Below are 23,720 nucleotides of genomic sequence, written 5' to 3' on the forward strand. Positions count from 1 at the left end.
TGTATCCCCGAGAGCGTCCCGAAATAGACACGTTCCTCCCGCTTGTGGCGTTCCACGTAGTGCCACTTTTAATTGCAATCTCGGTGGGTTGTGTGCCTGCGCGCCTCGATGTTCCCACGTGAGTAAGACGTCTCTGATAGCCATCAAACCCATCACATTAATAATTGCCAAGTCATCTCCACAGCTAATCCATTTAGAATAACCAGCGATAAAAGCCGAAAATCCACCCTACAAACCTCAGCGTGCGGGCTCCGGAAGTGGGCTTCAATTTAAAGCTCAATGGCGCAAAAGGATCTTCCCCGGGTCTTAACTCCCGTGTGAGACAGGCCAGCGATCGATTGGCTTCACCAAGGCATGGGATTTCATTTGCGACATTACTGGCAGGCGCGTGATGGCTCGTGCGAACGCACCCAAATGACGTCCCGGTTTCGATCGCAATCCCCTGTTTGCGAAAGACGCAAACGCCACGAGGGAACCGCTCCCGGAACGCTCACGCCACCGAAAGCCACCGGTAGCGCTTTTTGGCAAATGAGTGAGTTAATATATTGCAACGGTACGTGCGTCGTGCTATCGGGTGTATCATTTGCATAAATGATAAGGCAATTATCAGTGTTTAACAGCGCTTCGCTAGTCGAAGTTTGTCGCCGCTGTACGGAGCGTGACTGAAGCGCGTCGCCTGTTCCACCTCGCGAGGGTTTGTGGAGCGCTTAGAGCGGTTTTAATGTGACGGTTCGATAGATGGGTAACTAACGTTGGCTGGCTTTTATCGTCCTACACCGCGTTTGTGGAAGGTGCAACGCAAACGGAAGGCTAATTAAAGCGAGCCTTCGTTTAAACGAACTGGGCGCCTCCATTGAAACGTCAACTCCGGTGGGGTTTTGTTCACCTGTCAAAGTGCCACAGACGCTTCCGGTGCGGAGCAAGCCATGAAACAAAGGCTGCTCAAAAGGGCTCATTTTGTGCCCTAACCGATTATGAGAAGTGATGTGCAGCTTTTAAACGCGCCACTCCGTGTGTAAACGTTTTCGATTCGTGGCGACGTGAACATTTACGCGCAAGTAAATACGAACAATTTATACTTTTCCACGATCGATCAACATGAGCCTCGGGTTTCGCATTTTTCCGCATCAATGGGGCATTAATCATGCCCGGAAAAGAAGGACGAAAAGCGTTGTTTCTATTGGAATTTTCCCTCACGTCGATGCCGAAGCGTTCGCAGTTGCAATACACAATCCCCGACCACTCGAAACCGTACCCGAGGTTTTCCATCAAATCCCGGCCGAAAACCTCGTCCCGACAAATCGTTCCGATGATTTACTTCCGCTGCGAATGCAAATCACAATGCTGTCAATGTTCCGCCCGGAAAGACAAAAATGTCGTTACCCGACGATGAGTCGTGTTTTCCCAGCGCAGTTGCTGTACTCCCGTTTTCCCCAGCACCATGCGCTATCCGGCTCGGGTTGGAGGGATTGCTCGTTTCACCCATTCAAGGCTTCATTCTGTCCACCACCCCGTGTGGTGCCGTTGAGCCGGTTGAATTGTGTATGTTGTGATGCATGTTTGCATATTTTCCACCAGCTCCCCGAGGGAGACACCCACAGAACAGCTTAATGGAAGCGCAAGAAAAGCGCACTCACACCCCATTCGGATGGATTCAGATGCTGCATTCGATGCAGGGTGTCAGTGATGAATTGTGAAAAACAGAATCCGTCTCGGCGTTTGCGCTCGGCCTCCGGCTTCCGGCAGAAGCGTGTCGTTCGATGCAACCCATCAACGCCGACGTGCTGGTGAAAACATTGAAACGAGCTTCCGTTTTCGTACGCTACATTGAATTCACACACTCTCTCTCTCTCTATCTCTCAGGGCATATGCATTTTGTCTCGGGTGGAACCAGCTCGGGAAGCGTTCTTTTACAAGCCAATGTCCCAAAGGTTTGCCCTCGGAAAGCGAAGAAAGTGTGAAGTCATACAGTGCTGTGGGTCTGCATTTCACAACCAATCTATCATGGGAAATGGCTTGCCTTTGGTGTGATTGAAATGTGCCTGTGGCCTGCGAAATCATGATAAAACGCATATTTCCCACGTTTCCGTTCGTGGCATAATTCACCTTTCCTTGAAAGCTCGAAGGAACGAGAGTGAAATTTATTCCACAACAATTAGAGTGTTATTTTTAGTGCATCTCGATCGTCTACTAGCTTTTCTGGAGAGCAGATGTTCTCTTGTGCCGTTGCCGATAGGAGCGAGATAAAAAAGAATGCATAGGTAAAAAGGCGTTACGGAGCACCCACTGAAGCGTGCAATACGCTGCGGTTTACAATGCAATCGGTCCACCAATGCGCCGGAATGGTTCCTTGATTTATGCTGCCGGTTTTGCTCGTTTATTTGTGATATCCTTCGCCACGGTGGCGTCCTCTGCCATGAAGCGCCACAAACCACGCACCGTTGGCAAGCGGTGGATCTTTTCTTTCCCCACAACCCAACAGCAACGCCTTCCGGAATCGGCAACGTCTTAAGCCACCGCAAGCACCGGGCTTCGTCACAGCCCACTTGATGGCTTTTCCAAGCCATTATTCACAGTTTATTGCTGTCAGCAGCGGCGGCAGAATGATGACAACGATCGTCCCAGACCCGGTCGATAGCGAACACCTTCTCGACGGAGATGCCCGGTTACGGCTGTGAGGCCTATGGGGTCGACCGGGAAGGGCACGTATGCATAAATTTGAGCTGAAATTTATTATATTACTTAAGGTGACGCCTTCGGCTCGGCCATTTGTCAATCCATCTTCGGTGCATTTTATTGCTGCCCTTGCTTGCCCATCTAACCCAGCGTGGCTGAGTTTCAATCTCTCTCTCTCTCTCTTCCCTTTAGCTGTTTGCGCCACCCTGGACACCGGAAAACCCACACTACCGCTTCCAGGTCGTGGAAGAGCAACCGATCGGTACTATCCTGACGACGGTGCAAGCAACAGATGCCGACTCGACGATTGCCGAGTACCGGATGACAGAAAACAGCTATTTCGAGATCCACAACACCACAGGTAAGTGCCGCCGAGACGTACTCACCATTCACAGGTCATACCAAGGGGCTTGATTCTCGGCATCAGTATGAGCATGATAAGACCCGGTTGCGCTGGTTGCCGCTCGGTCGATTATTTATCGATTATTTGAGTTGAAGCCCGCCAGGAAGCGTACGGTCACGAATGGCACAATCTGCCACCCGGACGTTGCATCGCAGCCCGGCGTTGTTAGGCTCGTTATCATCATTAACCCGGGGATGCCACCGACGTATGGTGCACATTTAGCATCCATCATTGTCGTTTCGGTGCATCTGCCGGAAGAATCGATATATCAGCGCGCGAGCGTAACGAACCCGGGCTGCCACAGTGGCGGCGGCACAAAACCGGGTTAGTTAATCGTTTTAATTAGTTCCGGTTGCTCATTTCGTGCGGTTCCGGACTGCCAATCAATGGCGATCGATGGCGTTTCGCAAGAACGGCTCGGTTCGGGGATTAGCCGTTCGGGCAGCGAATCATTTCTCGCGACTGGCATACAATGGAAAAACTAGACTACGAAAAAAAATAATGCAACCGTTCGATATAATCAACGCACGTTAATTGTACATAGCGTTGATTGAGTTATTGTAGTTCTCCTGGAAAGACTGCTGCACCGGTCCGGTTCGTTCAGTTTGATTAGTGTGATTTATTTGCTATTAAATTTGAAAATTGGCTTTCGAAATGCTCCCTCCAAGGTACGCGGCTGTTGTGCGCGTGACATAAATCATTTCGCTCGCGGACGCAAATTGTCGCTGCAATTCGATCCGGCAGCATTCCATTAAAACTCAGTTATCGAATCATTACCATCGTGGCATCGGACCACGCCAGCTATAGGGCCGGATTGGCAACAGTTTAATCCCACTGTCAGGCGCTGTCGAGCGTTCGTGCGATCGATATTTCCGGCGCACCGTTGTTTTTGGTGCAGATTAAATTCCAAACAATTCCATTCCATTCCCGGATGGCCGCCCGGTGTCGCACAGTTCAAAGGACACATTCCGCGTACCGTGATTGTTTCGCTTCATCACTTCGCGCTCATAATTCGCTGCACCGCGTGTATCGCGCTACCCACCGCGATTGCGTTCTGGGCACAAATTGAGCAAAATCATCACCTAATCTGCAAGCGGCATCAACGAATTAACACCGACGCTGGCGGGCGACGATGAGTCGCGTGGAAAGTGTAATTATTTTATCATTTGAACTCCATCGCAAATGCACGAACGAAGGCCCTCGAGGCGGGAGGAAAGACTCATTCCCCATCGGCCATGGGGTGTTGATAATTTATTATAGTACATTTCATTTCCACCCAGTTCGGTGTGCCGTGCCGCACTAACGGGCACCGGGTGAATGCGCGAGGATGCATATTGTGCCGCTCGAATTGCAATTGCAGTGGCAACTACGAAATTTGACGTTCTAATTAAGCGGGGTGAAAAATTAACGCACCACTAAGCACGGTTCTCGCGTGTCTATAATCCACAGGACTCATCCGAACGAAGGCTCGCATCGATTACGAAGCGACACCGGTGCTCCAGTTTAACGTATCCGTCGTCGATACCGGTGTTCCTCCACTAACGGCCACAGCTCAATTCACAGTGGAGGTGGTCAACACCAACGACAACGATCCGGAGTTCGAAAAACCGGAGTACACGTTGCAGGTTCGCGAGAACAGCCCCGTCGGGACGGTGGTTGGTGTTGTGCGAGCTCATGATGCCGATGCCGGTTTGTACGGGCAGTTGACGTACGCGATCGTCGGTGATCATGGTGGAAATTTTGCGATTGATCCTGACACCGGTGCCATCACGGTGCACAATGCGTCCGCGCTGGATCGTGAGGCTGAACAGGAGGCTAGTCTGACGGCTATCGCGACTGATCGAGCACCTGAAGGAATGCGTCGATCTACGACCGTACCCGTGCAAATACGCATCCTGGACGAGAACGACAATGGACCGGTGTTTACGCAACAAATCTACCACGCGACGGTCGCGGAAAATGCTGCTCTTCATCCTCCGGCAGCCATTTTGCAGGTACGTAAGGGCCTTCCGGTGAGCTTTCTTTTAGTGCTACTTCATATTTCGAAACACCGTTCTCTCGCCTGCAGGTCATGGCGACAGATCCCGATGAAGGAGCTGCTGGTGACGTCAAGTACGCGATCCTTTCCGACAACGTTGGTGGTATCTTCCGGTTGGACGCAAACTCGGGCATCCTTTATCCCGGAGCGAGCTTGCTAGGAAAGAGTGGTAAGTAGATGTAGCGCCTGTGTACGTGTGTGGTTTGTGGTCCATCGACAGGACGATCTGCGTCAGGGTGTTGCAATTTATTAGCCCAACAGCGAACGGCGCTCTACCCAAACCTGTTGAGCTCTTTTTTAACAACGCTTCGTTCGCATTCTACAGGCCAGTACCGCATCGACATCGAAGCCCGGGATGGATTGGGTTCGGGACCGCACAATGACGCCGCGACGATAGTGATCGAAATCCAGAGTATCAATCAACATCGGCCCGTGTTCATCATGCCGGCACTCTACAACGCCACGGTGGAAATTCCCGAGGTAACGATGCTCAGCATTCTACTCGTCCTGGCCGGGTCGCACCAAGCATTCGGATCACAAAACCCTGTGTGTCCTGTGGGACGGCATACTCGCACAACACGCGAGTGCCGGGGTGTTCCGTGTTTAATTGAGTTTTTCATTAAAATTGTATCGCAAACGTCGCACAACGTCGACAGTGCCTAGGGGCGCTGACGATTTTTGAGCGCGAGCTCACCCAAAAGGGGGTGGTAATATCGTAACGGGGTTCGCTACCGGTCGGTATTCGCAACAGTATAAATTAAAACGTTCCATTCCGCGCGGAAGGACACTCCGCGTGCCGTCAGGAATCGCACCAGCCCGGGATGCACCGCGTGCGGTTGGCAGGGAAACGAGTGCTTATTGAATGTTTGATGTTGGTACGGAGTGAGGCAAGTGCATTGGCACGCCACACGCGAGCCGTGGGTTGATTGGAGCGATTCGATATCGAATAATACCTTGTTTGGTCCTGGTCGGAATTCATTAATTTCAAAGCTCTCGAGGGGCGATTGTACGAGCGCGAACGTTCATGTGCGCGAACGCCCTTTTGCCGTTGGATGCGGTTTAATTTTGAACCCGAGCAGTGCGCTTACATCGATTGCAATTTGGTGAAATGAACAACGAGCCGTGCTTCATCTAATGTGTGCCACGCTTTTCCTTTTCGTTTCCCCCAGAATCTGGCCATGGCTGATTATCTGGTAATGACGGTTAAAGCGACCGACAACGACTCCGGCAGCAACGGGAAGGTCCTGTACTACCTGCAGGTACGTGTAGAACCGTGCGTTCGTCCTTCAGCTTCAACCCCGGAAGGTGGTTATTAACCTCCTTGCCTTTCGCCGCAGGTGAACAACGTGAACGTGCAGGAAACGGACGAGTTTAGCATCAACGAAATGTCGGGCGAGTTGCGGATCCGTCGGCAGCTGGACCGGAAGCGACAATCGCGGTACGAGTTGATTCTTGTCGCTCGTGACCAGGGCACGCCGGCATGGTTCGAAACACTGCGCTTCCTTACCGTGCTGCTGGTGGACGTGAACGAGAACTATCCGGAGTTCCCGGATGCGTCCAACCCGTACAAGTTCTTCGTCACCGAGAATGGTGCGCGGGATGTACGCATCGGCAAGATACAGGCGTACCTGGACACGCCGGATCCTGCCATCTTCTACTACATGCTGCTGGGCAACGAGGATGGTGCATTCTACGTGGACAAAACCAGTGGTGATCTGTACACGAACCGCTCAATCGACCGGGAGGTGAACGACATGTACGTGTTGTATGTCCTCGCCAGCAAGCAGTCCGATTTGTACGTCAGTGAGCATGAGCGGGCTCTGCTGGCAACGGAGCAGCTCGAGCGGAATGCGACCATCGCGAAGGTTTGGGTTCACGTGCTCGACGTGAACGATAACGCACCGGTGTTCAAACGTGACGTGTATTACGCTGGTGTCAGCTCGAAGGCTTCGATCAACGAGCTGGTAGCGATCGTGAATGCGACTGATCGCGATTTGGGTGCGAATGCCACGCTTGATCTGTTTATCCGTGGTTCGTTCCTGTACAAAGACGGTGAAACCAAGACGACGGGCAGTATTGTGCCAAGTCCGTTCGCTATCTCGAAGGAGGGCAGAGTGTTGACCGCGAACTATATGGCCGAGTACAACCAGGACCGGTTTGTGCTGGAGATTGTCGCCAAGGAAGTTGAATCGCCGGAACGCGAAGCTGCAGCACGTGTGCACGTGTGGATCTTCAACCCGGAGCAGCTGGTGCGTATGATCCTGTCTCGGCCACCGTCCGAGGTGCATCAGGATCGGGATGAGATCGTTTCAGAGCTGGGTAACGCGACGCAGCGGTTGATCATCGTTGACGAGATCCGGTATCACGTCGATAGCCTCGGACGTATCAGGATGGATTGGTGTGACATGTACTTCCACGCGGTCGATACGGCCACGCAGATGATTGTACCGGTTGAGGAGATCCTTCGAGAGATCGACGCCAAGTACGACTTTCTGCAGGTAAGTGTCGTACGTCCTCTTGAAGGGGTTGATTTGCATAACTCAAGGAAACTAATGGTATCGCTCTTTCGAACAGGATTATAACGCAGGCTTCTCGATATTAAATGTGGTGCCGGCGTACGCAACCACCGCTCAGGATGAGTTCGATCTGGCGCTTGCCGCTCTGATAGCACTGCTGATAGTGCTGTTCGTGGGAGCAGTCAGCTTTATTGTCCTGTGCTGCTGCTTGAAGCATTGGTAAGGCACAACTTGCTAGGGCATCTGGACTGGGCTTCTGACAAACCTTTCATTTTTCACCCCCAGGTCCATCACGATACCGAGCGAAACGAGACGGAAGGACGCACTGATCAAGAAGCAGATCATTGAGGATTTGAACACGACGGAAAATCCCCTTTGGATCGAGCAGTAAGTATCGTGAAGAGTACGCGATCGGGGCCTAGTTATTTTGGTACTTAAAGCCACCTTTCGTTGCAGAAAACTGAAGCTGTACGAAGAGCAAGAGCTCACGATGCAGGTGTTCTCGGAGCCGGAAATGTCCCAGCAACAGTCGATGAACAACTCGGCCAACACCCACAGCTCACAAGATCCATCATCACAGCTATCTCTCACACTTGGGCTCGACCATCATCAGCTGCATCATCACCACCATCTTCAGCAACAGCCCCGACGAGACTCGTACGATCTGTCACAAGCCGGTGACAACACGTACGCCACCATCCAGCCACGTAACTACGGCACCAGCAACCTGAGTACGGTGTTAGGAGCTTCCATGGTGCCACCGGGTGGTCTAAGTTCGTCCGGTGTGACGGGCTCGAGTGGGGCAGGTTCGAGTGAGGTCGCTGACTACGCCACTCTGCGTAATAGTCGAGCTCCATCGGTAAGCAGTGGTCCCTTTGGGGCTTTTCCGGGTGCAAAAATGCTTCCTTTTACTCAACGCGCTTTCTCCGTATCTCTTGCGCGTTCTCCACAGCAGCTGTTCGAGTTCCGTGGATCAACGTTCCAGGTGCAACAGCCGGGAGGTGGCGACCAGACGGACTACGTGACGGAGCTTATGTAGACGGATCTGGCATGGACCCTTCCATTTATCGTAGCGTAGTGAAGTAGTAATATTTTGTAGAGTTCTTTTACTCTCAACTTCGGGCGTTCCAGTAGTCCCCGGTACGTGGGGTCGATGAAGCGCCCCAGGACACCCGGTACAGCCTGTACCGCTTGACGGTAGTATTACCCGAACGCGCGCGCTCTCGTTCGAAACATGAAAAGACTTATAAAAGGCATGCGGCGGCGCTCGCTACAAGCCCACAGGTGGTGAGGTGGCGCACATTACGAGATTACATGATAGAGACAATAAATAGATTTTACTGCAGACCGCGCCAGCACCCGTACCAAACGCCGGGCATGAAATGGTGAGAACGAACGAACCACCAGGCGCCCCCACCGCTAGATAGGTTCGCTCGAGCTGCAGGCACTCGTCGATTAATTTATTTTCCATCATTATCACACGATTACCGCACGCCGGAATGCAGTTTTCCGGCTCATTTTTCCCTCCAACTTCGCCACAACATCATTGTTGCGCACGAGGAAACGCAACACGTCACACGCGTTAGCCGCTCGATTGGTGGTCGATTCATTAGCACCCGCCAATTTTCTGCCTCATGCTCATTATTCTTTTGCGTTGCGTTTTCCATGCAACGATAACGAGCGCTATGCGGTGGTGGAATTAATATGTGCACAGCGACATAAAGGGCGCAGTGGTTACAAAAAAAATGAAAAGCAAACACACACACGCATGCATCGGCGCTGTTCATATTGATTGTTGATCCTTGCATGAGCCGATGGCCGTACGGACGCTTAATCATTTCCGGTCCCTCGGCGAGGTTATGACTCGTTAACTTTAACCTCATTTTCATTAATATTTGCATTGTATGAGCTTTTTTTTTTGTTGGGTCCGGGTATCGCGCTTTAAATTAAACCGAACAACGGCGAACCGGGGGGTGTTGCTGCCATTGCAGCATTTCACTGAGCCTGGTTGCTTCCGATTGCAGCCAGGTGCGCGTGGTTGCTGATTCACGCTTGACGCGAGAAGCAAATCGAAATGATGCATTCCCTTTGAACTTTCGCGTCGTTGAGCCGTCCATCAGTCCATTGCTGCATGAACCGGCCCGAGTTTTGGGGTGGGCCAGCCACCCGTGAAATGATGTTACATCGCTCAAAGCCACGTTGTGGCAGAGTGCCAAAGCCCGCACTCATTGCCGTTCGCTTTCGGTCCGCTTTGCTGCACTCGGTTGCCCAGCTTCCGGTGCCAATGGTTGGCTGGTAGTGGCCACGGCCAGAAGCTGTACATAATTACATTAATGAGTGGGAACGTTAAAAAATTGATTTTCAACCAATCAAACGGCTCAGTGCTGCGGTTGGTGGGTCGAGTGCAGGCGATTAAGGCGCAAATTGAATGTTGCTTTGTGTTTCCTTTTTTTTTTCATTCTCTCCATTGCATGAAATAAATTGGTTGCACAAGTGGGGATAACCATCGATTAAACACAACGTGCACGTGATCGCGAGGAGAGCCAACATGTACAAAGGAACAGAGGCGATGGGTACGAGCATGGCAGCACGGTTTTGGGGGCAGGACAATCTGCGGAACACTTTTAGGAAAAACTTTCCCCTAAGGAATGGTAGCATGGACGAAGGGTGATAGAATTTCCTTGCGTTGTTTTCTAAGCACACCGCAAATATGTTCCAACACACCGAAATACAATTAATGTTTAAGTTTTTAATTGCATTTTAAACAACCTTACTACCTGCAGATCTGGTGGGTTGAGGATTTTTATACGCGCCAATCAGTGGACCTTTAGGTTGAGTTTTTAATGAGACTACTTGTTTTTAGCATTACGTAATTACATTGAACCGTGAACCATGGTTTCTGTACAGTACGCGCGATAGGTCGGAGCGCAGTGTTAGAATAATGAAAGAATCGTTTAAAATATGTTGACAACGGAAAATATAATAAGAAAAGGACACAAACCTTGTAAACAATGTATCGCTAATGAAACCACACAGACACAAAACTGTAATTGTAACACAATTTTAGGGAAATAAAGGTTTTTAAGCAAATGAAAATAATCGTTTTTAAACCGTTCAGCGTTTTTCTATACATCCGAATTTCTTTGTTTGAAAAAGTTGCCAAAACTATAATTGTCACATAAAAAACTCTCTGAAGGGGAAAATTGTTGCATTCACTCACGAAACCCGTCCGAAACACGTCAAAATCCTCCAATGGCACGCGTTCTTTTAAGTTCGTAATTTTTGCCACCCAGCACCAAGAGTCCAAAATCGCTGAAAACAAGAAAATCGCGGTTGAATTTCGCTAACCAAATATCGGCAAATCTTACCAGGCGATCATGCTTTAAAGAGGTTGCTTCGTGCCTGGTACCTAGTCGCAAGTAGCGCACAACTAGTGGTCTCGCTTCCTCGCATACGACAGCTTTAGTGCTAGCTCCCTCTAGCGTTATCAATCCACATCGATGCTCTTTCCGACGCCTGATTACTCGCATGCTGTCTCTTATGGCCATCGATCGCTTACCGTTCTAAGCGCACTATGCGATCTTTATGGCCATAAATCTAGTGGTAGTAATCGGCCATAAATTATTAATCTGCATATAAAAATTGCATTTTACACATGAAACTATGAAGAATACTATGTGTGGTAAATTTATATGACATAATTCAAAGTTTTTCATAGCACGCAGTAACGTTTGGTTAACAAACAAATTAAATGAAAGTGATAAATAAAATCAGTGTTCGCTTATCATGAATCGGTCCATAGTGCAACGATGATCTATTGGTCCAATCACGTCGCTCGTCGGGAGTGAGAGAAAGCATCATTATTGATGCTTATGGACCAATCGTGTTCAGCCGCATGGTCTCTCGTACCCACGTGCTAGCATATTTAAAAACAATACATTCTATTTGCTTTTTAAACCTAAAACACTAGGCAATCTAATGCTTGATATAGGCATGGTCAATCAAATTATCAGATCAAACACAGATTTGTTTTAAAACGATTATCAAAATATGTACAAATGGACTGAAAGTCAGGAATGTTATTATTGGTTTCATTTGGAAGAGAATATGCTAAATGTGAGGTAGATCAAAAGTAATATAAACTAAGCGCTATTATTTTATGTTTCTCAATGAGAAGGTGAGAAAGTACTCACTGAAGTGAGAATTCATGTTGCGCCTTTTGTTATGCATACCGCGTGACTTTGCATAAGTTCGGGGTTTTTACATGATCTTGAGTTTAAAAATCACTCTTGTTCAGAAATTGCAGTAATTTATTAAAGAATGCTATCTATTGAGCTGAAAATTGTACGTCTAATGAAGAAGAATTATTGCAAAGCACAAAATATCGTTTCATTTCCCAAAATAACTTCGAATGCAAATTCCAACCATTCGATTACTCGATGGTAAGAATTGAACTTTCACTTCCCATCTATTGATATCCCACCCGTGAGCTCCCAAATTGGCCTCAGGTAAACGAAATCAACGATCCAGCCATAATCGGAGAACAAGGACATCCCCGTTCCGGGTGGGATGATCCTCGAAGGCGGCTCCAACCGCAGCTTATCGGTCGTCGTCTCGACCGTCTCGTCAGACGAAAACGATCCTCGAAAACGGAACACGGAGGACACACAACTAGGCCAACCATCGGCACAACGTCGACCCACCACACATATCCGGGGTGAAACAAAAAGGGCAACCGTTCAACCCTACGGCGTTGTCGCTCGTGCATAATCAAGCGGTAATAATTGTACCGCGCTTGCTGCGACCAGCCCACGGCCACCGTACGGTCACAGAACTGGAGCAAAACCATCGTCGAACGAACGAAAGCGAATCGCAGCACGCCATCACATGGACCACCGTAATGATTTATTCCCCAAGTGTGGGCCCTTCCGTCGTCGTAAGGGACGTTCTTCGCGAGTCGGGCAACTCGCGTCTTGGCCAAAAAGTTCGACACCCTTTTCAGGAAACGGGTGGTGTTGCTCGCTGATTGCACTTTATTTCATAACAAACAAACGGGCGAAAAAATCGGTCTCAAAACACGGTAATCTACCACGAGCTCGAGTCGAGGGGGGAAAGGTTCGGTTCAAGCCCGGAGGAGGCAACGGAATTAATTCGCCCATACACGGGCTCACTTTCGCCTGACCGATGCAACCGGTGGTCGGGTCATTATGCTGCGCGAAACTGCAAACAGTCGCCCATTATCACAAAACAAACATTGCCCGTAGGGGGGTACTGTTGTGCTTTACATTCGGCTTTTTGGTCCTCTCTCTCTCTCTCTCTTTCTCTCTGATCCATCATATGCACAGTTGCTGATCGTATCGGCAGCCGTGTACTGGTCAGCAAATGCCTTAGATGCGTCGGGATTTGTTTTCCAAAAGAACCAAAGAAGAACCCACGAAAATGGCCCTTTCGCATTCCCCAGACACATTCTAACCACGCGCGGGAAAACCGTTTGAGAAGAAAAATCACATTCCAACGGCACACGATAATTGTAACCTTGACAGCAACCGTAATCTACCCATCTACCAAAAAAGGAACGCAACATAAAACGGCGACCTTCTCCGTGCCGAGACTCTAGGGTGATTGGTTGAGCCCAACAAATCGTGCCCGCGATCGTTCGCGGGTGTCGCGATTTTTGTACATTTTATTTTACGTAATACATTTGTCGCGAATTTCACCCAAAACGCCATCCCGGTCATCCTGCGGGTGTCCCGTTGCCGTCGGTCGAGTTTCGATTGGTTCCTTTTTCGCCGGTTGCATGATTCCGTTTGTACATGTCGTCCTCGTGTGTGTGTGTGCTTCGTTGTTTCGCACATTTGCATGCATCCCTTCGCGATCGAAACGCTCCCTTTTGCGGTGCGGTCTCTTATCGGAATTCCGGGTGCACGCGGAAGGTGTCATTAACCTTCCGCATCATCCCTTTCATCCTCGGTTCGACTTTGGTTCGCTATTTGTTTTCCGTTTTGTTCCGCAAGCGTTGGGCTTTCAGTTTCGTCGCGAGCTACTCGCGAGGCAAATGTTAACGAGCTGCAGCGTTTTGTAATGTCTTGAAATTGATTAAAAATGAGTCGTGAGTAGCAGCTCGTACTTTTGTGTTTGTTGGTGTTGCTTTTGCTTTCGTTATTGAAGTTTGTTGTTGATGGTTTTTATTTGCTCACCCCCAAACACGGAAGCAGAAGAAAAAATCACCCCAACCCCTAGCGTGGGTGTCTACCCCCCCCCTTTTGGAGAGGCGAATCTGCGCCCATCTTCCTTTTCCACCGGCGCTCGCATTACGCAAATGTTACGGCAAATGTGAACCAATACGTCCCCGCTGGCAAAGGTGGCACAGCACATAATGGCAGCATAACGGTCATCAAAAACCCCTGCCGACGTGCGTGGGGTGGTGCGCGGGTGGAGCATAAAAATATTCGCTCTTTATTTCATTCCCGCACACAACCGCAACGCACGACCACGGACGTAAACCTTCGGCATGACCCGGCCAGGCAGGCGTCTCTCAGGAAGGTTGTGTCTACGGTTGTGTGGTGGGAAAAAAGGGCACCATCGCGGTGGAATTCCTCGACGAGGGCCGATTTTTCGATCCCAACGGCCGCGTCCCAGCACGGCGATGTTTGCGGAGGATAAGGGCACCGGCAAGGGCTACCGGTTTGAATATATGATAAGATTTATTTACTTTTGGGTTCATTTGGAATGATATTTATTTAAGAGCGGAATACGGAGGAGATATGTTGGGGCTATGCTGGGCAGGAGAAACAGGGGAAGGTGAGTATGAAAAAAAAATCGATTGAATTTCAAACGTACCACGTAAATGAATCGAATCTATGCTGCCGGTATTTCAAGCTCACCGATTCGCGCTGTCGTCGAAGCCCAGCACGATCGCGTTTGGCAGATCAAAAGAACGATCGAGCGAAAGAGTTTCCCTTCGTAGGGTGTTTCGGCAAAGGCAAAGGGAATGAAGTGTCGCAAGGGCCTTTCCTGCCCTGCCCTGGTGAGGAAAGTTCGGTTGACACGCGAAATATCATCGACGATTGAAATGGATGCTGAATGCCGCATGCAGTTGTCAGAGCGCTTGGTTTCGCTTCCCAACGGAGCATTGGAACGGGGGAATGAATTCCTGGCGGTGAAGCGTGCGGGGCCTCGAATAAAAGGAGGGGCTTCAAAAATAGAAAACTAAATTATGTTGCAACTGATGACATTCGCGTATAAATTCAAGCGAGCGCTTTGAGCCCCGCGAAAGGCTGAAAGTGAAAACTGGTGGCTTTTGAAGCGTTTTATTTTTTATCGGTTCGAGCTTTGGTTTGACCGGGTCGTGGTAACGGTTTATTGGGTTTCGAGAAACCGGAGAAATATAATCGTTTTAAAGAGGTTGAACCATTGACGATCTTCTGAAATTTAAAATACCGTTTTAGGCTTGAACGAACTTCACTAGAAGCTCATAGTTCACATGACCCGTTTATATTAGTAAAATCAACGATAACCTTCGTATTTAATAACCCCACTGCTGGTATTTTAATGTTACATTAACTTTCACAGCTCGTATAAATGGCATCCTAGCAAACAAGTAAACGGCTTATAAATTATGGAAGTGCTGCCACAAACCTTCAAAGGCAACATTCGGCGTTCTACTCCTCCGCATTTTCATCCAAACGGCACAATCAAACTCAGCCGGGACGGGCTTCTCTCAAACAATTAAAACAAACCTAAATCAACGTCTGTCAAAGAACGCCACTGTCAGGGACACGGACATGCGCAGATGCGAGTGCAATGCTGGCCGCCGGGAAGCATAAATCGGTTTTACGACGCGTTTCGTTCTAAAATTCACCTTGCCGGTGTCCGAAATGGCTCGTTTTATGTGTATAAAAAGCGTCCGTAAATCATGCGGAACGTGAAGCCCGTTTTAATCTGCCTCCCATTAGCCGATCCGTAAATCCGTCAACCGTGCGGATGCAACCGGAGCCATTTTGATGGTGAGCTGTTTGTGTTGACTGCATAAGAAGCGCCACACCGTGACCGAGAAGACGCTTCCTGGCATCATTTACACAAACATCGACCGGAGCCGGTGCTGGAGTCGTGTGTAGCATTCGATTAGACGCCAAGCAGCGTGTTTTAGGCTGTGTATTATCACACAAAAACCCCAACCGACAGTTTATCACCATCAAGCGTCGTGTGGCGTAGTGTGGCGTCTTGTCGGGTTGCTAAGAATAACGCGGAAAGAAACGCACATACCACACGCAACCAAGCCAGCCGGCGAATCTGTTGCCAGTGTCGTCGTACCGGCAAACGTGGCCTTGAAGGGACGCGTGTTTAGTGGATCAAATCACGGTCCCATCCGTGATCGGGATTAGTCTGGTGGCAAGCGTTCTAGCAGACAGTCTGTGTGGTCATCGTCCTTCGAAGCAACGGCAGCAACATGGCGAATCCAAAGCAGGAGATCAAGTACACCAAAGTAAGCGGTTTGTTTTTTCCTCGTGGGTGTTGCTCGGACGCGGGAGAAAGTATTTTTAGTGCCAAAAGCAATGGCGCCTAAGCGGGATGTGTTTCGGTTTCGGAAAGCGAAAATATATGTGCGGCTTCTGGTGCGGTTTCGAGGTGCGAGATTCGTTTATCGTTTGATAGGGGTTTTGAAACTTCACAAGTGTTCGAAGATGAAAGCGGTGCGTTTGCGTCTTTCGAAGAGAGATAATTTGGCTTCTTCCCAGTGGAGTTGTGTGGGAGATGCCGAAAATATACCGCCTATCTGCTCGCTGATATTCAACACAACCGTTCTTCTCATTAAAACACGCGAGGCGAGTGAAATGAGCGCAGTTAAGCGGATGTTTAAATCCGCGCTTTTTAAGTGGGGCGTTATTTATCAGATTAAGAGTGGCGTTATTGATCTGATTAAACTCCACGTCTAACGCCACCTTCCACGATGAGAACAATTAAAATTCCAGTGCCATAAAGACGCAAACCATCTAACACACACACAGCCAACATGTGCTTAACTGCACGCTTCCGGCTGCTAGGTGTGCAATTTTGGGCCCTACCCAGTGACCTAATTCCCGCAACGGTCCAATTTCCTAATCCATGCCTGTGGAAGAAGCATAATTGGATAGTCCTCCCACAATCGCAGGGGAAGCTCCCGATTTCCGGATGCGAACCGGTTTTTTGGAGTCTCATTCTAACCGGTTAGCTTATTCCATCGACGACGTGCCAGCGGATCCAGTTGATCATTATCGTCTAATTGGCCGCAAAAACCCGGTGGTGGGATCTGATTTCCGATCTCCAAAAACCGACCCACCGGGATCTATTTCCATCTCGATGGTGATCACGACTGCAATCCGCAAATTTAAAACCATTCTCCAGCCGCTGAGATTTCAAGCCAACCGCTTCACGCGATTTCACTCCGATCGTAAACGATTTCGGTGCGATTTTTGTCTGTCGCGAGCGCCCCTGCGCGTGACGTAAATGAGCAGCTTTCCCTTTTTTTTTGCTCGTTTTTCTTGTTGTTGTTGTTGTTTGTCTCTCGTCTCCTTTTCCGTAGCTTGGTGTGACCCCGTGCGCGATCTGTCATCGGTGATGGGCGATTAGATAGCAGCGATGCTGTCACCAACCGCGGGTCCCGAAAGGCCTCTTGAAGGTTTTATCAATGCTTCGCGAAAGGGTTTCGATCGAACTCGAGCACCTCTGGGACTGGAGATTAGTGCTCGAGAGGCAGATAATTACACCCGGCGACGAAAGAGGGCTCGAATTAGGGGGTGGGCTGAATGAATGCTATTTTTATTCACCATCAAACGGCGCTTATCACACGCGACTCGATGATTTTCTGCCGTATCTTAATTGAGCTTTCGGTGGGAACTGAACCGCCTGACGACAGGGTCGCAATTTCGTGAGCCACCTCGAGTGTCATAAGGTTCGTAAAGCTACCCCCGAATGGTTCTTTTCGCAATGATGAACCCCCCGAAAATGTCTTCATTTTCCGCAACCGAACCGACGCGTGGTGAACTTCACGGGAATTCGCCATTTTCTTCGTCACCATGCGCGGCAACGCGACCCCAATCGGGTGTCCCGTGGTTCGGTTTCACCCCCAACGGTTCGATTTTTGTTCATTTGTAATGTTACATCGGTCCGTGCGCCCTTTCCCGAATCGAATAATTACTCCACCGTCGAACCAGGAGCGTAAGGCAGCGTTGGTTGCGCCCACGGTTTGGCGAGCTTACGTAAGCGAGCTTGGCGGATTCTTACGGCATCTTTTGTCTTGTGTGCCTTTGGCAAATCTTGGCACGGGACCGTTTCGAATGGGGAGGGCGAATTCTCCCTGGCCCGGTCGCGATGCTGCCACGCGAAAGGTAAAGGGCAACGGAGAAATCATAACGGCATGGTTCTGGGAGTTGAACGCAATCGCGGTTGGAAATTGAATTGCTTAATCGCGGTAAGGTGCTTTCTTGAATGTGAGCGATCGCAGGAAGATATACGATTTCAAATATCTTACATTTTTGTGGTTTGTTTGAGCTAAATTTCGGCAGTGTTATTTCGGGTAGCTCATTTATTTTCTTTCGCGACCACTTTAATACATTTTCCGGCATTTACTCAATGGGTGCGAAGGTATTACTGAATAGCGATCAAAATCATAATGCGAAAGAGTCAAGAAATTCACCGATGCACCGATGTTATGTACAGCGTTTTGTAGCAAATCAGATAACTTTACGCGATGCACTCTGGTGAGAATAACCCGAAAGGATTTCCTTAGTCACGATGCAATCAGATAATGAGTAATTTCACTCGAAACGAACCTTCAACGTCCTGTGTTCAAAGCGACCAGAAAGGATTAATTTTAAATCCCTCCAAAACCGTTTCCTTGTTTAATCCTCGCCAATGGCGCACCAATTGATGCTTCCTCAAGAGCCCGTTTCTTGCTGCCTTCATTGCAGAAAATCTTTCAGATCCCGCTCGCTGATCCAGCGATCGGTGAAAGGACGAAAGGAGACGGACGCAACAACCACAACAACTCGACCACGCCAAAGGGCCCAATTGGGGTGCGGTCGATAAATCATGTTCTACCTCCTGATCGACAGCGTGTGGCCTGTGACGATCGATCCTCGGATCGATTGTGTAAAAGCAACCCTCGGCCCGGCGCAGAAGTGTACTTAAAACTTTCAACACCAGTGCGGGTAATGGGTACAACAGCAACAAAAAAAAACGCACCAAACCCCGTGTGCAGTCGGGCATGTTCCTACTGCGCCCCCAAAACGGGACGCATAAACAATTTAAAATTTAATGTCCTCCTCCCGACTCCACGATCGTCGATTCCGGGACGATCGATGGTGGAGTGTTTTTTTTCTTCGTATTGCTGCTCGAGTAAGCAAGCGAGAGCGAGAGAGAAAGAATGTGTATGTGCGTCGGTGCGATTGCATTCATTCATTTGCTGGCACACCGGGAAGCCGGCTCTGAAGCTCGGATCGAAACGCACGCGCAAGGATTCGCGTGTTTGCGCGTCGCAGCAAAGTCACGCATCGCAAATCAGCGCAACGCACATGGTCATAAGTTGTGCTTTGGCATGCATCGCTATCGCGTTAAATCGTATCGCATTACTTAAGTCGTTTATCTTTTTCTGCTTTCTTTACCTCGCGTGTGCCCTCCTGTGCCGGCTGTGATTTGTCTTCCGTGCGCTCGTCGCACCAAAAAAAAAAAAAAAGGAGACTTGCAGCACGAAAATAGGCTCTTCCTTCCAGCGTGCGCGGAATGGCCGTGCTGCCATCAAGGGCTGCCTGCCATCCCTTTTTCGGCGTCGAACAACGGCTGGCCCTTCTTAAGGCTGGCGTGCTTCACCGAAACGGGAGCTCCTGGGCCGATGCACGCCACAGTGCGTACGAAGAAGCGCTGATGCCAAAAAATTAATTATTATTATCTCGTGATCGCGCGTGGCGACGGGTTCGCAAAGCCGGGCGCATAAATTTCTGCCGGCTAAATGACCCAAGGCTGCGCTCGACCCTGCTTTGCTGGGGCCTTTTTTCGCCTTTCAGCTGACGAGCGTGGAAAATTAAGAAATTATGTCTTAACACTAATTTCTGCCGCCGACCCAACGCCACGGCAAGGATGCCGACTTGTGGATGGCCTGCTGACCCGGTGGCCCGGGCTGTTTGGTTCGGCACGAAATGGTGAAATTCCAGAAGGTTTTTTAAGTACCTTTCCCAATCATTGATGAGTGGAATTTAACATTTTTTTCACACCACGCTTTTTCGAGGGATCCATGTCGCAATTCGAGATTGCATTACATGCTGCAAAAAGGAGGCTCAATGTGTGAATTAAGCCGAATGAACGTGGCCAATGAATTGCAATTTGCTAGGATAACAATGCGGCCATGGAATGGGAGGGCAATATTTCTGGTAAACAGGACATGATTTTTAATTCGGATTCGTTTACTCATCATAGTGCTGCGCAAATAAAAATTGCAATATTTATTCGCAACCAAGCACACACAATTACGCATTTTGTCCACCCCGCAAATGGCTCCGGGAAGTGATACAACGCTTGCGGCATCGCTGGGCGACACCGTAACGCCCGTATGGCTTGGTTGCGCGGATGGTTGGGAGATAATTTTTATAACCAATTCAATTAAATTCCCAACCGCAACACGAGACCCGGACGCTTCACCGATGCTTCATCAAATGGCCAGCGACATTACGGAAGTGCAACCACCGTCGAACTCGCTGACCTATTTTCGTTCGCATTATCCTCGTTCATCACCCAGCACGGGAAACCGCGACAACCGTTACATCACCCACCGTGGGCTTCCCGAAACCTTCCCGCAACGAAGCGCTGCTCGCAAAGGTCCCTTTCGGGTGGGATGGAAGGCGTTCCGCAAAAACAAAAAAAAAACAAAAAAAAAAGGTTTCCCTTTTTTGGCCCGCTCCTGTTGGGCATGGGCGGGCGAGAAAAATTGCATACTGTGCCAAAGCAATTAACTATAACATGCATCGGTGGTGACCCTCCCAGTCGTCCGTTGATCGGCCACCCATTTGACCCTAAAACCGGCCCATTTCTCCTTCGTGCTGAGGGTCGATGGACCACAAAATGTCGCCAACCATGTGGTTCGGAACCAGCGAACTAAAACGAGAAGATCGAGCGAGAGAGAGAGAACGAGCAGGCAAAAAAGCGGCATGGAAAACATACTCCAAAACCAACCAAAATGCGGACGGGCAACTAGCAAAAAAAAAACCCAACACCAACTGGCCCCAAACTCTGAGCTGATTGTACTCCCGAGCATGCGGGAGGATCGCGACAATGTAGCGCCTTGCCAGGCTTCCATTCGACGAAGGATACGGCTCGAATGGTCGCATGCAAAGCAACCCTTACCTAACGAACCGTGAACCAGGGCCACCCTTGCTGGGCTGCCGACAGAAAAGAAAAAAGTAAATAAACTGTCGCCATCCCTGGGCTCATGCCGTTCGCATGCCGTTTTCCGCTTCATAAATCTCCCGGCTTAATAACTTAATTTCATAATTTTTATTATAATCGTCGCCTGGCAAACAGGACATTGGCGCAATGTGCGCCTTTTCGCCAGAGTCTCTCGGTCGAGCGGTTTCGAAGGTGGCATAAATCATGCCGTTCATAATGAGCGTTGCACGCCCTCGAACTGCGCTTTTCGGGGTGGCGAATTGCACGCACGAATCCTCCCTCTACTCGGAATGCACTTCCTCTCTCTCTCTCTCTCACTCACCCCCGACCACATGCGACCTTTCCTTTGCAGCTCTTCATCAACAACGAGTTTGTGGACGCAAAAGCTGGCGGTACGTTCGTGACGCTCAACCCAGCCACGGAACAACCGATCGTATCCGTCGCTGAAGGTGGCCAAGCTGACGTGGATGAGGCCGTACGTGTGGCCAAAGCAGCGTTCGCCCGTGGCGCACCCTGGCGCCAAATGGATGCCTCAGGCCGTGGCCGTCTGCTGAACCGGCTGGCGGATCTAATGCAGCGTGACATCGACACACTCGCGAACCTGGAGGCGCTTGACAACGGCAAAACCTTCGCGGACGCAACGTTCGACGTGAACTGTGCGATCGACACGTTCCGGTATTATGCCGGTTGGGCGGACAAAATCCACGGCAGCACGGTACCCTCGGACGGTCCGGTGCTGACGTACATCCGCAAGGAACCGGTCGGTGTCGTTGGACAGATCATCCCGTGGAACTATCCGGTGCTGATGTTGGCCTGGAAGTGGGCTCCAGCGTTGGCCGCTGGCTGTACGCTTGTGTTGAAACCTGCCGAGCAGACGCCGCTTAGTGCGTTGCATATGGCCGCGTTGTCGATGGAGGCCGGATTTCCGGCCGGTGTGATCAACGTCGTGAACGGGTTCGGTCCAACGGTTGGGGCCGCAATTGTTGCCCACCCGGACGTCCGGAAGGTGGCGTTTACGGGTTCGGTTGAGACGGGACGATTGATTTTGGCTGGTGCGTCCACGTCGAACCTGAAGAAGGTGTCGCTGGAGCTCGGTGGCAAGAGCCCGCTGGTTATCTTCGCTGATGCTGACCGTAAGTAGCCCTTAGTGTGGTTCCATCAACCACCCGCTTTTGGAGTCTAATTTTTGTCCCTGCTTTCAGTCGACGAAGCGGTTGAGATCGCACATAACGCGATCTTCGCTAATCACGGTCAGAACTGCTGCGCCGGAAGTCGTACATTCGTGCAGGAAGGCATCTATGACGCCTTCGTTGCAAAGGCCGCTGAGATGGCACGTCAACGTCGTGTTGGAGATGCATTCGCAGATGGTATCCAGCAGGGTCCGCAGGTCGATGAGGAACAGTTCCGGAAGGTGTTGGGCTACGTGGAATCGGGTGTTAAAGAGGGCGCCAAATTGCAGGCTGGTGGCAAGCGTTTTGGAACCGTAGGATACTTCGTTGAACCAACCGTCTTTTCGGATGTCACCGACGGAATGGCGATCGCGCGTGAAGAGATCTTTGGCCCAGTCCAGAGCATCCTGAAGTTCCGCACACTCGACGAGGTGATCGAGCGGGCCAACAACTCCGAGTACGGACTGGCGGCGGGTGTCGTCACCAAGGACATCAACACCGCCATCACCTTCACGAACGCGGTCGAGGCCGGCTCGGTTTGGTAGGTTGTTCGGTTCAACGGAACTGGTGCAGGTTTTCTAACTGGCTCGTGCCCGTGTGCCTCATCGATCATTGCAGGGTCAACTGCTACGACTACGTGGTGCCAACGACGCCTTTCGGTGGTTACAAGCAGTCCGGAAGTGGCCGCGAGCTCGGCTACAGCGGTATCGAGCTGTATCTGGAAACGAAATCCGTCACGATCAAGCTGCCAGCGAAGGTGTAGAGGCCGGTTGGTGTAATAAATGTGCTTTTCGACGTTCCGCACTCACGTTTTGCTGTTCGTCGTTGAAAGAAATCGAAATGCAGGCTCGCGTGGAAAGTGAAAAGGATCACGAAATCGATCTGCTGCTCGGTGGTGGGCTCATCTCCTCCATCGGTGTCGATTCGCGGACAGCCATCGTGACGGTGATTACTCTCGTTCGGAACGCGATCAATAGCGCAGCCTCCGTTTCGACCCCCGACGGAGAAAGTAATTAATAAGATAGTCCTTTTTTTCGCCTCTCTCAAGGCTCTCAAGGTCCTTACGCTGGTGGCTGCCGGTGGCTAACCGCAAGAAGGGCGATCGTGCAATTCGCTTTCGCATTTACCGTTTTTCGCCCGTTTGCTGTGCTTTCGATCGCCACTTCATCGATCTCGGGGAAGCGCGATCATGGCGAGGAATCCTCGAATTTGCGTTCCAAAAATCGATTATTCTTTCGATCTCGAGATCGTTTTTCTTTCCCCTGTTCGTCGCATCCTTTTACAAATTGCGCGCTTCCCTCGCGAAGGGCGCGACTAATCGAAGGGAAGGACAGTGAGAAAAAAAATCGCCGAGAATCACGATTCAATTCCCAAAACAACCGTTACCCGACAGCGCAAGGCCCAACAAGGGTGGCTTAATCGCAACACCCCCGTGTGACAGGACGGTTCGGTTTCGTATTGATGGCCCTGCCGGAAAACCCGTTAAGAGCAACGCCTGTGAG

General features: G+C 50.2%; 2 protein-coding genes across 2 annotated transcripts in view; both read left to right on the forward strand.

Annotated features, from left to right (window-relative positions):
- The window catches only part of LOC128721943 (cadherin-87A), a 48,063-nt gene extending 39,391 nt beyond the window's left edge, over nt 1-8,672 (forward strand). Inside the window, exons 11-20 of the mRNA XM_053815751.1 lie at nt 2,869-3,037; nt 4,529-5,073; nt 5,148-5,286; nt 5,443-5,597; nt 6,287-6,376; nt 6,455-7,615; nt 7,692-7,852; nt 7,919-8,020; nt 8,090-8,492; nt 8,586-8,672. Coding sequence (XP_053671726.1) covers nt 2,869-3,037; nt 4,529-5,073; nt 5,148-5,286; nt 5,443-5,597; nt 6,287-6,376; nt 6,455-7,615; nt 7,692-7,852; nt 7,919-8,020; nt 8,090-8,492; nt 8,586-8,672 — 3,012 coding nt within the window. The remainder of the gene's footprint in view (nt 1-2,868; nt 3,038-4,528; nt 5,074-5,147; nt 5,287-5,442; nt 5,598-6,286; nt 6,377-6,454; nt 7,616-7,691; nt 7,853-7,918; nt 8,021-8,089; nt 8,493-8,585) is intronic.
- Nucleotides 8,673-16,023: 7,351 nt separating this feature from the next.
- Nucleotides 16,024-22,981, forward strand: LOC128721785 (aldehyde dehydrogenase 1A1-like). The gene is made up of 4 exons (XM_053815578.1): nt 16,024-16,118; nt 21,402-22,182; nt 22,252-22,759; nt 22,837-22,981. Exons 1-4 carry the CDS (start codon nt 16,083-16,085, stop codon nt 22,979-22,981), a joined length of 1,470 nt encoding a protein of 489 aa, XP_053671553.1. The 5' UTR covers nt 16,024-16,082.
- Nucleotides 22,982-23,720: the final 739 nt, after the last annotated feature.

Source organism: Anopheles nili, chromosome 2, assembly GCF_943737925.1.
Source record: "Anopheles nili chromosome 2, idAnoNiliSN_F5_01, whole genome shotgun sequence".
Taxonomy (NCBI): domain Eukaryota; kingdom Metazoa; phylum Arthropoda; class Insecta; order Diptera; family Culicidae; genus Anopheles; species Anopheles nili.